General features: G+C 36.5%; 4 protein-coding genes across 6 annotated transcripts; 3 read left to right on the plus strand and 1 right to left on the minus strand.

Moving 5' to 3' along the window:
- The first annotated feature begins 369 nt into the window (after positions 1 to 369).
- LOC108782826 (aristaless-related homeobox protein) lies at positions 370 to 4,631 on the plus strand. Its single transcript, XM_018551203.1, has 3 exons — positions 370 to 660; positions 1,981 to 2,156; positions 4,140 to 4,631. Exons 1-3 carry the CDS (start codon positions 534 to 536, stop codon positions 4,587 to 4,589), a joined length of 753 nt encoding a protein of 250 aa, XP_018406705.1. The 5' UTR covers positions 370 to 533; the 3' UTR covers positions 4,590 to 4,631.
- Positions 4,632 to 6,344: 1,713 nt separating this feature from the next.
- On the minus strand, positions 6,345 to 8,370 carry MKP-4 (dual specificity protein phosphatase MPK-4). 2 transcript variants are annotated; one of them, XM_018551265.1, is made up of 2 exons: positions 8,299 to 8,370; positions 6,345 to 7,453 (listed from the first exon to the last, which is right to left on the minus strand). In XM_018551265.1, exon 2 carries the CDS (start codon positions 7,441 to 7,443, stop codon positions 6,406 to 6,408), a length of 1,038 nt encoding a protein of 345 aa, XP_018406767.1. In that variant the 5' UTR covers positions 7,444 to 7,453; positions 8,299 to 8,370; the 3' UTR covers positions 6,345 to 6,405. The 2 variants fall into 2 exon arrangements, with proteins under 2 accessions (XP_018406767.1, XP_018406768.1); XM_018551266.1 differs by having other exon boundaries at positions 6,345 to 7,471; positions 8,299 to 8,350.
- LOC108782874 (ATP-binding cassette sub-family F member 1) lies at positions 8,110 to 11,930 on the plus strand. Of its 2 annotated transcripts, XM_018551264.1 has the most exons (6): positions 8,559 to 8,624; positions 8,698 to 9,231; positions 9,614 to 9,839; positions 9,963 to 10,608; positions 10,748 to 10,926; positions 11,271 to 11,930. In XM_018551264.1, the coding sequence occupies exons 2-6, from the start codon at positions 8,834 to 8,836 to the stop codon at positions 11,763 to 11,765; spliced, it is 1,944 nt and encodes a 647-aa protein (XP_018406766.1). In that variant the 5' UTR covers positions 8,559 to 8,624; positions 8,698 to 8,833; the 3' UTR covers positions 11,766 to 11,930. The 2 variants fall into 2 exon arrangements, with proteins under 2 accessions (XP_018406765.1, XP_018406766.1); XM_018551263.1 differs by lacking the exon at positions 8,698 to 9,231 and having other exon boundaries at positions 8,110 to 8,624.
- Positions 11,931 to 12,921: 991 nt separating this feature from the next.
- LOC108782820 (calcyclin-binding protein) lies at positions 12,922 to 14,343 on the plus strand. Its single transcript, XM_018551195.1, has 2 exons — positions 12,922 to 13,231; positions 13,587 to 14,343. The coding sequence occupies exons 1-2, from the start codon at positions 13,211 to 13,213 to the stop codon at positions 14,244 to 14,246; spliced, it is 681 nt and encodes a 226-aa protein (XP_018406697.1). The 5' UTR covers positions 12,922 to 13,210; the 3' UTR covers positions 14,247 to 14,343.
- The last annotated feature ends 731 nt before the right edge of the window (positions 14,344 to 15,074 follow it).

Genomic DNA, 15,074 nt, shown 5'->3' on the forward strand with positions numbered 1-15,074 from the left:
ATTCATCTCATACGCATCTTGTACGTATTTGCGAATTGGCTCGTCCAGATTATCTTCTCGTATTTTGAATTTCCACTACAATTCCGAGCCTCGCTAATATTAAATTTCTGGCTGATATTTTGAGATCTCGGCTGAATAATCATGTCGCATGAAATTAAACCGCAAGTCTAGTCGCGGCTTCGTTTCGAGACGGATTACATCGTATTTGAATAATGTAGTACAGTGCAATTCATTGCTAATAATAAAACGGCAATAATAAAAATATTACTTTACATTGATAATTCAGATCTAATCGTATAAGTGTATTAATATTTCCACGAAGAGAAATTTTTCATTCTTCCTTACAGATTTCATCTCGCGAAATTGAGATGTTCGCGTCGATGCGGCCGTTGATATAAATACGCGGGAAATGAAGGGGATGTGTTAGAAAATTGAAAAGTCCGCGAGAAAAGCGGAGAACTTGGCAATGGGAATCGTATTGATTGTTATACCGATGTGAGGGAAAGCGCGCCGGAAGAAAGCGCGGGTGAAAAATGTTAGCTGCGACGAACGCGGAACAAGGCGCGAACAATAGCGTGATAGTGTCGCAGTTAGCGAATTCGCACACGCCGCAGGATTTCACGGTCTCACGCCTGCTATCCACGCCGACGCACTCCTTGGGTAAGGAATATAATATCAGTATACTGTTTATATCATTGTACATGTTATTTAATTTCTGATCAATTACTATTAATCCTCCGTTTTTCGATCATATTTTTATAGACGTTTTCCGTTTATAATCTACGATTTTTAATCAACCCAATTTTTTTACTGTTTTAGGTATTTTTTAAAAATGTGAAATATTTTAGAATTATTCTGCAACATTTTTATTAAATTATCAAATAATTTTTTCGATTGTAGAAAGGGAAACTGAATTCCGCCCTCTTATATTTCGAAAAAATTTTGCTTGTGCAAAAAAATTCAAATTATAAACAGAAAGTTCACATTTACAATAATAAAAGTAAAAAATCGATTAATATATTTGAATAATACAAATATTTAATTATTATTAAGGAAGCGTGTAATAAAGTTTGAACAAGATTTAATGGAAAATTCTTGGTACTAACTTGCGAGTAATTATATTGTTTCCCCATATCTTCTATATCACTATATCACTTCTATATCACTTATTCTAATATCACTAATTATTCGAATATACCATATAGCGCGATTATTCAATGTTATTATTTTGTAACTAAAATTTTGTTATAATTATAATTTTATTGAATTATGAATATAAATATTATATTGACAATTTATTTAAATGAAATTTTATATGGAATATGGAAAATGTATCACTAACATGAGAACTAACATCTATTACGTATGATTTAATCACGTTCCTTCGCATGTAATCCGCGGTTCACGACGCACTTGATTTCATCGAAATCGCGCATTTCCAGTCATGCTGCTCGCATTATACCGCTTTGATGAATGCCCAAGTATAGTGGAGTCATTCAAAGAATGGCTGCGGCTGTTAGTCGACCCGCGCGCGTGCGTCTCTTTTTTTTTCTCTTTTTCTTTTTTTTTGGTACAGGCCGCTGGTATCGCAAGCGGCATCTTCGAAACCGCACGTTTCGCTGTTGCGATAAAGGCCATCGAGAAAAATAATTTCACATTCTTCTCATGGCAACGTTTTTATGCGCGCGAAAATATGACTCTAAATGAGATTGACGTTTGTTCCACGAATGATATATTTCAATTATGCTAGAAGGTTTCGATGGATACTTTTCGCTAGCATGGAAAAACGTTTGTTGCTTCGCAAGAAGAATACGAAATAGTATATATACAATAATAGTACATTAAAGAAAGTAAATGCTTAAAAATATATAATAGAAAAATACATCATTCTAATAGAATAAAAAAGAAATTTACGATTATCTCGAAAGCAGGATTGAGAGTGAAATATCACTGATAATTGCCGATTATTATGTTTCGCAGATTGCAGCGAGACCTCTTCTACTGCTGGGAACAGGAGACCCAGGAGAAGCAGGACTACCTTCTCGGCGCAACAGTTGGCCGCGTTGGAGAGAGTCTTCGAGAAAACGCATTATCCGGATGCCTTCGTCCGTGAGGAATTGGCAACCAGGGTATCTTTGTCGGAGGCTAGAGTGCAGGTAATGCAAATCTATTATCCCAATACGGTAGCTCGGAATAAGTGTAAAAATAAATTTTTTTTTATTCATAAATTTTTAACAAATATCAATACCAGATATACCAGAAATCTGTTTAGATATTTTTGTAAGAAAATAATTAATTTAATTTCTCTTTAGATTTATTATATCTTACTTCATATACAATTAGGAAATTATTTCTTCAAATTATCCGACGAATATTTGATGCATTGACAACTCTTCTACGCAATTTAGATTAATAAATACATTTATGCCATGGCGTCATTTATTGCTGGCTTTATATATTAATTAAATTGAAATCTAGAAAATATTAAATAAACGGAAATAGAAAGTCATATTGGGATACACCGAGAGGGCATCATTCTCAATAATGTTCGATCTCGTTCATCTTGTACGAGGATGATGGAACGTGGCGGAACGATAAACCGCCGTTTCGAGATGCTTACCAACCGGCTAGTCAACCAACCGACCCACGACCGAACGAGCGGACCGCTGTCTTTGAAGCTGTCTTCCACTCGGTAACCGAGAAGACTAGCTGTCCGAGAAAGTATCACGACGTGCACATGTGTTAGACTCTCTTGTACCGAACGCAATGCGTCGTCAGTATAACACGGGGGGAAGAAAGATGAAGGAGGAGGTGGAGGAGGAGGCGGCGGAAGGTGGAGGTCGCGGACAGCTAGGCAGAAAATCGGAGGAGACAGGTTGTCAGAGCAGAGAGAGAGAGAGAGAGAGATAGAGAGATAGAGAGCTATGATTAGCCGGACGGCGACGCACGTTCCAGCATCTGCGCGCTCCGGCGCGGCGCGGCGTCGTGCGTCGAGCACGTGTTCGCGTCGCCGTCGCCGTCGTCAGCGGTCCATGCCGCGTACACGCGTCTGTTTGCGTCGTCGGTACGCCTGCCAGGAGCCGTCACGCTGTCCCGTCTTCGGTCGGCGCGTCGTGTCCTTCCGTCCCCTCCTCCCCCCACCCCCTCCGCGTCTCTCCGGTCGAAGACGTGAGATTTTTGGAGTAACGTAAGATGAGAAGCGTCAATAACGTGAGAAAGTAGATCAAGTATTTCTAACGAAGGTTTTTCGTTAAAAGAGATGATTCTCTGACGGAGAGCATGTTCTTCAAGTCGTATTTATTTGTCTTATGGCTTGGTCTTCCTCCATAGCGATGTCGGATGAAGAGCATTTGTGATAGTTGGACATGTCGGATCCATTAGATTTTCTTCGAAGATATTCCTAAAAGGCGGCATGTCCCTTTGAGTCGGATTTATTTGAATTATACTCTAAGACTTCAATTCGTAGAATTCATTTGAGAGCCGAGCGTACTCGTTTGAGAAATCGTAAGAAACTCAATGAAGCGCTAATCAGTAAAGCTAAATTAATAAATATACACGTAAATGATTAAAATTAAGATCTGTAAATGAGTGAATTATCTCAAAGAAACGCTAAAGCACGCATGCACAACTTTAAAAACTTTTTAATCCTTTGAGTCAATTATAATAAATTTACTTACAATCAGTTGCATTAGATATATTCGTAGCAACAACTACTACGCATTCAATTTTTTTAATAGTTTATTTTAAAAAATTATTTTTTATTGCATAAATATCTTTATCTTTCGTAGCAACAAAATCGCAATGTTATTCTTGATAAACTCTAGTTTATATTTTATTGATAATATATATACGACTAAAAAATGTGCGGGATAATAGATGATAAAAGAAAAATCAAGATCTTATCGAAGATGAATAAAATTTGAAAAATAGCAGACATTTTTTAGAAATCTAGCAGATATCTGATTTTTTAAATCATCTAATTATCCTATATATCGATCGCTTATAAAAAGGCAATCATTCTATTCGTGTGCAAAATATTTTAATATTTCCCATTTTTTTTCAGTTCCAAAGGATTTCACTCTTTAAAAACTGACATAATAAGAGCATCAGCAAAGCACTATGTCGTCTTTTTTGCATAGGTGTGGTTCCAGAACAGGCGGGCAAAGTTCCGACGGAACGAGCGGAGCTCAGCGATGAGTCGGGGTGTCTCCGCGGGCAGGGAAATGGAGACCGCGCTACCGCTACGTCCTATCAGGGTGTCGCATCCTTCGCAACATCCGGCGGAGAGCAACGCGGAATCGTCACAGAACGCAGCTGCTACCACTCAAGTAACAGCGCAGTATTCTTACGGCGATTATTGGCGAACGACGCCGCAGCATTACGCGGTACAAACCGCCGCGACCGCTGGTTGTCACGGCTTCGCTGCAAACGGTGGCCTGGCGAACATAAGCCTGCCGCCTTATCACCATCATCAGGCCGACATCCACCATGGCACTCTCGACGGAACCGCCGTGAACGGCCTAAGCGCCTTGAGGCTGCGAGCGCATCCCTACGGCTCGACGTATCCAGCGATGCACGCGAGTATGTGACATTATCCACGAACATCGAATCTTCAAAACGTGAGAACGTAATGCTAGACCTCTGAACATGTAATTTAGATCGAAAGAGAATTTAAGCTTCCGAAATCGAATTCGGACTTAAATTGTTGAAAAGTGATATTTTTATCCGAGGAAAGAACGATTTTGCTGAAATATTTCAAAAAATTTCGTTAGCGAAAATTTAGCTAACGAAAATAATTTTATTAGGTCATCAAAATAACTGTGTAGGATGGTAAAACTTTTTTCAGCATCAACACTTGAGCGGTTTTACATAAATATTTTTGTAAGTTAACAACATTATTTTCAGATCTGTATCCAGAATTTTTAGATACTTCAGTAAAATCATTCTTTCCGTGTATAAAAAACGTTCTTTCTTCTCGAAGTTGTAAGACTTACATAAGACACGTGCGCGACGGAACTGTTTCTTAGGAATTATTTCTAGATTCTTCGTCTCGGCACAACATGACTCTCCATTTATAAATTTATGAAGACTGGAATACTTATTACGATTTTATTAATGACTTTCTTTTCTTGCGGAATAAACCATTTGGGTTGCTCCAATATCATTCTGGAAAAGCGATGTGACGTAAACGCGTAAAGAATCATTTATCGGAATCTTTATAAAAGGTGACTGGAAAGTTCACTCGAATCGTCCAAACCAAAGATACGCTTGTCTGTTAAGAATAAATTTGATATCGTAATTGATTTAATAAGATGATCTCGCGCAGCATCTGGCATCCCTACGGCTATGTGCAAAGAGGGACAATTATTGTATGGATTATCGCTGATAAAAGTCCAACGTTGATCGTGTGCCTTATAACTAATGATAATGATTAACTGATTAGTTTAAGCTGTAAGTTTTGAACATACAGGGTAACGAGTAAATAAGTCATAGCGCTTCTTTTTCCCGTCGATAGAGTAGTACATTAAATTATGTTATATGAGGAAGTATATTAGAACATTGTAATATTTTAAATACAGAATACAGAAAATGATATTCTACACAATGTTACGGCCTTATGCAGATACATGTAGACGGTATAGATAAAGACAACATCGTGTGCAATAAAAACATTGAGATCTGAGAACGTCTTCGGGTATGTTTTCTTACTGATATATACATATATAAATATAATCAGAAAAATACACAACACACAGATATATGTAACAAATACATGTATATATATACACATATCGAAATATATATTGGCACAGGATTAGAATATAGTCAATTGGCGTACATATTGATCATATCCATTTATCTCACTCTTAAAATTATTCGCAACCCTCAGCAGATATTATGGAGTTTTTTCTTAAATCTCGCGGCACAAAACGCTGGTGTATAATAATGCAAGATCTCACATTCATGAAGTGATATGATTTAAATTTTTCTTTTAATAGATTTTTTTTATTTGGACGATATTTTACATGGAACGACTAAGATTTAAAAAATTTAACACCTTAAAAAGATATATATTACCTGCTGAGGATTAAACATCAACATCTGCATCATCTTGGACCATAATGATATTATAATTTAACAAGACAAACATTTAAAAAACATCAAAAGGATGCCTATGAGGCATCCAAAATGTTACAGCGTCTAAAAAAGTATATATTCGACGCTTAATTAACATCTTTATGTTGTTTTTCTTGACTTTTATTGCTTTAGTATAAACACATCAAGAATTTTAAAATCTTTGGGAAATTTTATCACTGAATGTAAAATTCAATATTTCCATCTCATAAATTTATCCAAAGTTAATTGCTTTGGTTTCCAACATATTTTTTATTTCGTACCTTAATACTATACCGTTACTTGAACATTCTGCACAACATTGCTCCAATCGAGCTTAGATGGCACCAGATAAAAGGCCGGTGCAATCTTACTACCGCAGGGACATTGACTGCCGGCGATCCAGCTGTACGAACCAAGTTTTGTATTACATTTAGGACAATTTAATTTACCTTCAACGTTGTGTGTGATATCGGGCATCCAGGCCAACGGTTCTACAAAGTAAATCTTGTCGCAGAGTTCGACTCGCGCCGACTCGTCTCTCCTCTGGATTAATTTGTCACAGCCCTCGCCGTCCTTGGAAGCGTTTTTGGCACTGATATGCCGCCAGATCTGCTTCTCACGCGGCGCATGAGGCAAAATGTTGCTAGCGCTCGCCACAATGCGACGGCATTTCTTGCAACGATAAACCGACGGCTCAGGTCGCACGGTTGTCAGCGCGGGATCTGGCTTGACCAAGTCGACGCAGCTCTGGGGAAGAATGCGAGCCTTGCGCACCTTGTCGGCGGCGATCTGCAACCGGTACATCTTGAACTGCACATTAGTACTGTCGACGCCGTAACTCATATCCTCGTAGAGCCGTAACTGCGCCACGAAACCGGGATTTGGCGCGACAAAGCGACGCTTTGACTTCACCACTTGGAGCGCATCCGCGAAACTCCACTCGTGTTTCTTCATGGTATATGCGATCACCATGGTAGCGGATCGCGACACGCCGAAGTAACAATGCACCAGTATCCTGCCATCAGAGTCAAGGGCACGATCGATGAAATCATAGGAGTCTTCAAAGTGCGTTAGCAAATCTTCTCGCGGCATATCCGTCACTTGTATATACTTTATGATTAAATTTGGGAGACGCTCCTGGATCTTTCTTGGCAATGGACACGAATCTATTGTTAGTATATGAGTTATTCCAGCTTCCTTTAGCCAATCAACATCTGTGGCGGCCGTGAGGTTACCCAGGTACAAGCCTGGCTCGATCTCATCAAAGCTGCATGGGCCAGCATCAAAATCTTCTCTTGTTAATTTATTTGTGTCTTCATGCGCCATGCTCAGCTCTCTGTAATCATTAACGAAGCTACGGAAGGTATTTCTAAATCTAATCTAATAATTAAGATCATACTGTCTACTTCATTATTCATCATTTTTATTTTAAAACATCCAAACTAAATCAATCTATAACACCTTCCGCAGATCAATCCATAACATATTCCATACTGAAATAATATTTACAATACTTATAATAATTCAGAAAGAACAGAGTAAGAGCTCAAAAATGAAAATAAATGTTAATTATATGTTTAGCTATAACTGTAGTTATTTAATTCTTGTTCTATGTTTACTTTAAATATAATCATAAAGATGAATAAACATTGTATGATGCTAAATATATAACTAAACAAAATATTAACAGGATATAACTCATAGAACAATAAAGCTGAACGCTCGTCTAGTACATGAAATATCAATATGTTGGCAGTTTGCAAAGAGCCGAATGTGGTAAGTTAATATCAACAGACATATTCTAGTAGCAAAGCCTGTTAACAGCAAATTGCCAGAAACTGTTGTGAGAAGAATTTGTCAGTTTTCAATCATTTAAATGAAATATCATTTCTGTAGTTAATCCACAGAGTCTCATACATTAATCGAGTGACCGAATTCAGTATATGATTTGACAAACACTACACGTATGAAGACGATAAAAATGAATGCGCAATAATTAATTGATTGGAGCGATATGCAAGAAAAATCAATGGTGTAAAGTATAAAATGAACTTGCCTGCACAAAAGAAAAGGTTATCCTTGTCGACAAAAATATGTAACGCAGTATTAACTATTATCGAATCTACTTTGGAGAACATGCCTTGCGTACGAAAGGATTACGTCGTTCGATTTGTAACTCACTTTGGTGCTCGTGATTTTGACTCTAGTATCTCGGATAACGACAAAATGATACACGCAGGATATTTCCACCTGCTGTGGTCCAACGAGCGTCAGATAGGACGGATTCAATCAAATCATCTTCGAGAATCTTGGGTTTTATGCGACGAGCTGATGACACTTAATCGCGAAATATTGCCACTGTTTGACATTATTGTCATTGAAAATATAAAAAATACAATTTTCAGGATCAGCTGTGCACATCACTTGGCGTGTTCGAAAATAGACCTGGCTCCACCTGGCTCACCTGGAACCGTGGAACCTGACTACCGACGAAAGAAACAAACAAGGTTGGCAGCACTGAAAATTACTGTTGCGTTCCATGTGTGTGATGACGTCACGTGACATTTTTTGTTTCTTCAGTCTCTCACCTCACCCTCTTTGCTGTCGCTAACACGCTGGATGTGCTGCGCACGCGGAGAAAGTGAGGTTAGGTTAAGGCGTGCGAGCAGCTGGCAATCATACGGGTCGTGGAGGAGATCGGACGATCGCGCGAGCGATGTCGAGCAAAACCAAAGGTAAGAACAAGATGGTTGACGCGATCGAGAATGGAGCGGCCGACGATGTGGCGACAAAGCTCGCGGACGTGGAGATCGAAGAGGAGACGCCGAGCAAGAAACTTACGCACAAGGAGAAAAAGAAGTTGAAGAAGCAGCAAGAGTATGAGCGAACGATGGAGATGCTGACTAGGGCAGGTGGGCAGGGTCACAGCGAGCTAGAATCCAACTTTACGATCTCGCAGAGCCAGACGCAACAACGCGGCAATCAGCAGCTGGATAACGCGGTCGACATCAAGGTGGAGAACTTCAGCATAGCGGCCAAGGGCAAGGAGCTCTTCACCAACGCCAGCTTGCTTATAGCGCAGGGTAGGCGGTATGGCCTTGTGGGACCGAACGGGTATGCTCTTGCTTCGCTGCATCTAACGTACCTAAGAGATCTAAAAGATCTATTCTGTAACTCTTCACGACTCTAACGATATCGTTAAATTATTGTAGCACAGCCATTTTGCAGTATACAAAACCCGTGCAATGTTAATGTAATGATATTGTTGCAGTCATTAAAAGTTACAGAATAAGCTCTTAAATTGCTATATCTGTTCTTTGTAACCGATCCAGTGTATACTTATTCTTAAGATAAAAAGGACTTATAAAACTTAAGAATGTTTCCTTGTTTAAATGTTAACAGTTTACAATTTAACAAGTAGACTTTAATTTTGTACAAAGAGACAATATTTCCTATGAAAAGAATAAATCATGTTTGATGTTCTTTTTTATCACAGTCATGGCAAAACTACCTTGCTCCGCCATATAGCCAAAAGAGCTTTTAATATCCCACCTACGATAGATGTCTTGTATTGCGAACAAGAAGTTATAGCAGATGATACTCCAGCTGTAGAAGTGGTGCTCAATGCCGATGTAAAATGCAAAGAGCTTCAGGCAGAATGCAAGAAATTGGAAGAATTGACAGAGCAAGGAGATACCACTGTGCAAAACAGATTGCAAGAGGTAATCATCATTTTTATTGATTTTTTTTTCAAACATTCTTCTAAAAAAAAAATTTAATAGATTATATAGAAGATTGCAGCTATTGAAAACTTGTACATAATATGATTTATGCATTACTTTCAGGTATATGATGAATTAAAAGCTATTGGAGCAGACTCAGCAGAGCCACGAGCAAGGCGGATTCTCGCCGGTTTAGGATTCAATCGTGCGATGCAAAATCGCGCGACGAAGAACTTCTCTGGTGGTTGGCGAATGCGTGTTTCGCTCGCGAGAGCACTCTTCCTGGAACCCACATTGTTATTATTGGACGAACCTACAAATCATTTAGATTTAAATGCAGTCATCTGGTTGGATAACTACTTGCAAGGCTGGAAGAAGACTCTACTAGTTGTATCGCATGATCAGAGTTTCTTGGATAATGTGTGCACGGACGTTATACACTTAGATCAACAAAAATTGTTCTATTACAAAGGAAATTATAGCATGTTTAAAAAGATGTATGTGCAAAAAAGAAAGGAAATGGTGAAGGCGTATGAAAAGCAAGAAAAGCGTTTAAAGGATCTCAAAGCGGCTGGACAGAGTAAGAAGCAGGCTGAGAAGAAACAAAAAGAGGTACTAACGAGAAAGCAAGAAAAAAATCGAACAAAGATGCAGAAACAGGAGGAAGGTACCGGACCCACGGAACTATTGCAGAGACCAAGGGAATATATAGTAAAATTCAGTTTTCCAGATCCTCCACCGTTACAACCTCCAATTCTTGGTCTTCAAAGTATGTCATTAGTTCTTCTATGTATTAAATTATTTATCAAATTATATTAAAGAACAAAACATCAATACGACTTAAACAGGAAAAATCAATATGTAACAAAAATATAAGTTAAATTTTTTGTACATTAATTTTTTCGCAGATGTAACATTTGGATACGAAGGGCAGAAACCGTTGTTCATCGATGCAGACTTTGGTATAGATTTAAGTTCTCGAGTAGCAATATTGGGCCCTAATGGTGTCGGTAAATCTACTTTCCTGAAATTATTAATGAGCGATATAACTTCTCAAAAGGGAGAAATTACGAAGAATCATCGATTGGTAAGTACAAGACCGTATGTGTTAACAAAATTTTGTTTTTTTTTTTCCAGTTTACAGACTCTATTGTTTGATCTACAAAATAATTAAAATATTTTATTATTTGTAAATCTTGATTTGCAAAAGTTGCAATACTTATTGAAATATTTATATTTATGATATATTTTCTAAGCAAAATTTCTTATATACGGAATAACACCAGATTGAAAATTGAATTCAGATCTTCTATTTAACAGACGATTATTTTACCATTCCAACATCTTACTTTAGTATTTTTATTTTCATTTCTTTTCTTACTATTTATGTTGTATATTATCTATTATTCTAAGTTAATTTACATTTTACAGAGGATAGGAAGGTTCGATCAGCATTCTGGCGAGCATTTGACTGCTGAGGAGACTCCGGCGGAATATCTGATGCGACTGTTCGATCTTCCATACGAAAAGGCACGCAAACAGCTGGGCACTTTTGGTCTCAGCTCTCATGCGCACACCATCAAAATGAAAGACCTATCGGGTGGTCAAAAGGCACGCGTTGCGTTGGCCGAACTCTGTCTAAACGCACCGGATGTGCTAATCCTAGACGAGCCAACCAACAACCTTGACATAGAATCTATCGACGCACTAGCAGACGCCATTAACGAGTATAAGGGCGGTGTAATTATCGTCTCGCACGACGAACGACTGATTCGAGATACTGAATGCTGTCTCTATGTGATTGAGAACCAGCAGATTAATGCTATCGACGGCGATTTCGACGACTATAGAAAAGAATTGCTCGAGAGCCTGGGAGAAGTCATCAACAATCCCAGTATAGCTGCGAACGCTGCCGTTCTACAATAATCGTCGACCAATTAGCATAATTGATATCTTGGTGGCCTGTAATAATGTAAAAGCGATCATTGGATTGCGATCGAAGCCTTCGTACGGACGCTCGTTTCTCCTAAAAACGCTGGATCCGAATTTTGTATTATAAATATCTTGCACGAGTGTAAAAATAAATTGTTAACAACATATAAAGTTTGGGTCAATTTAAAAAAATTATTTCAAATTATTTTACCTATGTGATCCATTATTTCTTTATTAATTTCATTAGAGAAACATTTCTATTAATTTCATAGAAGAGACATGTTGAATGTGAAACTTGCAATTGATTACCACTTTCCAATTGATACTTTGCAATTATCTACAAATATATGTTGCAATCAGTTGCAATGTTCATAACATTTCCTCAAAGATTTGTTCTTTGTCAAATTTTTTATACTTTTTACTTTCTTTTTTTTCTTCCCAATATATTACACATCTGTATTATTTTAAATATGAAAAGTAATACAGTACAGTTACAAGTAGGCATGTGATACATGAATATACATATATGTATATCGCTATAACTTGTATTCTACTGAAAAAAATTATTTTTTTTAGTCGCTTTGTAAAAAAAAATAGAAACGTTTACACATTAAAAAGAAAAAAATATATACTGGAAAAAGTACACATACTTTTATTCCTCTATAATCAATTATTACATTAAAAATTGCATTAAATTAGCTAATATACTTGCCCCTGATATATTATAAAAATGGATAAAGAAATCTGTAATTTCATATTTTTTCCAGCTTTGGGCACAAAATACACTTGCCAGGGGTAGATACATTAGCCTGAATATTTAAAAATCGTGGAGAAGCAATTTTTATCCTGCGAAGAAATTAGACAGGAACGGAAACGTCAAAAACGTTAATTTTATTGGTAATACAGGCGGTTCCAGCATCCCTTTAACTTAAGCAGATCCTGAAAAATACAGTTGACCAAACATGGTAGCCAATCTCTTTGAGGATCCTTACATAGCATGTGCTTAGAGCGTCCAAATCAGTACAACTCGTGTGACAAAGAATCTCTTTCGACTATATTTTCTGTATATACACTTCTCTCTCTCTCTCTCTCTCTCTCTCTCTCTCTCTCTCTCTCTTCAATATTTTATTTTATTATAATTAATTATATACCTAGTGCAAAACGTGTAGAATAGTGCAGCTACAGAGAACAGATTCGAAGCATCCGAGTTATATATCTTTCTCTAATAACCTCAACACTAACAGAAGCGATAAAGAAAATTCTAGAAGATTCGGAGTTCGGACAGTCAGATTAGTTAGTCGGTCAATTCCGGGTACAATCTGTTTCGTTCTGCAGTCTCTTGTGTTCTACTGAAAAGTGAATTTCTGGATATCGATCCATTAACATCCATTACATTTTGGTGTCGTGTAAAATTCGTAATATTGTAAAATCTAGCAACAATGTCAACAAAGATTCAGGAGGTAAATATTTTAGTGTTAATTTTTAATTACACTTTCCTACACTTTATGAATATAAAATGTGATCTGATAATTTATGCTCACATTTTGAAGGGAAAAAAGAAAAGATGAATTTTCCATGTTAAAATGATGCTGTGATGCAAACTTATTCTTTTGTCTATATATAATTAGAAGTATTCTTTGAAATCATATCAATAACCACACACACACACACACACACATTTTATCAAATTTACTATTTAAGTAGAAATTTTTAAGTATATGAAACTTAACAATTTTTTGCAGATTAATTTATTTAATCATTTCTCTATCAGATAAAGTATTTTCTTAAGTAATATTTTAATATTCTTTCTCACAGATAAAATTAGATATTGAGGAATTAAACAACTTACTCAAGCAGGCTAATAGACAACGAACCAAAGATATATTAACACTGGAAATTAGGAAACTGCAGACACAGGCAGAAGCGGCAAAACTACTGGAACAAAAGAACACGTCTACAACACCTTCGCTCAATACTGCCCAAAAATGCTACGAAGTAAAACTGAATAACTATGGGTGGGACCAGACAAACACAACAATGAAGATTTATATAACATTAAACAATGTTCATCAGCTGCCCAAGGAAGCCATTGTCTGCAATTTTACAGAGAAATCTCTGGATCTGCGCATATTCGGATTACATAATAAAAATTATCATTTGCCGATTAATAATCTGTGTGGCGAGATTAATATCGAAAAGAGTAACTTTAAAATAAAAACCGATATGATTGTCGTCTCTCTCGCAAAAAAGATTGCCAAAGAATGGTCGCATGTCACATTGGTGGAGAAGAGAATCAAGGATGCAAAATCGCCCTCCATGCCTGAATTAGGTGAGGATACTGATCCTAGTGCCAGTCTGATAAATCTTATGAAAAAAATGTATCAAGATGGTGATGATGAGACAAAGAAAACCATAGCAAAGGCATGGACTGAGAGCCAGGAGAAACAAAGAAATGGTGCAAGTCTAGATTTGTAATTTTGGTATTGATCTAATCTAGAAATGTTTTATCCATTTCTTTTTTGATACGTTAAAGAAATGTAATATAAATTCTAAAAAGCAATGCTCTTGAGAAACAAACATGTAGAAAATTATCATACATATTTAGTCTTTCTGTAAAGATTTATAATTTAGCTTCTGCTGTAAAGGAAGTAAAAATTAATACATGACATTGGTGTAACTGCAAGTTTTTTAGCCTTAAGTAGAAAATTTTTTTTAATTTAATTGCAAAAATAAAGAAAATCAAACTTTAGATATTTTAATTTTATAAACAGATATTTTCTGAATCTATAATTAAAAAATTATATTTAAATTTCATTTCAAATACTTTTATGTCTTGAAGTAATTAAGCTATGAAATCTTTTAATCCTTTTTTGAAATGTTTATCTCTGTAGATATGTATATGTTTGATAAACTTTGTTATATAATATTTACGGACCTGAACGAAAAATAATTACACCACTGTCATAGTACTAGTATTGAATCATTGGAAACAATTATTTGCTATGTGTTAATAGTTGTACATTTTCGATGGATCATTATATATCCGTTGTATGCCATTGAAATAATCAATAAAACCACAATTAACTAAAATCAGGTATCTTTATTATCTGCTCTTGCATTTTTCAAATCATCTTTTAATTTACATTGTGATTATTTATAATCGATATAATATACAAAACATTCTTGAACAAGCTTAATCAACTATGGGTCTTTCTTCGCAAACAAATAAAGAATTTGTATGACATAGGTACAGTTTGTTGAATTCTGTTTGCGATGTCATTTAACGTTTGTTAAGTGTTCGAT

The sequence above is a fragment of the Cyphomyrmex costatus genome, unplaced genomic scaffold, assembly GCF_001594065.2.
Source record: "Cyphomyrmex costatus isolate MS0001 unplaced genomic scaffold, Ccosl1.0 scaffold135, whole genome shotgun sequence".
In the NCBI taxonomy this organism is placed as follows: domain Eukaryota; kingdom Metazoa; phylum Arthropoda; class Insecta; order Hymenoptera; family Formicidae; genus Cyphomyrmex; species Cyphomyrmex costatus.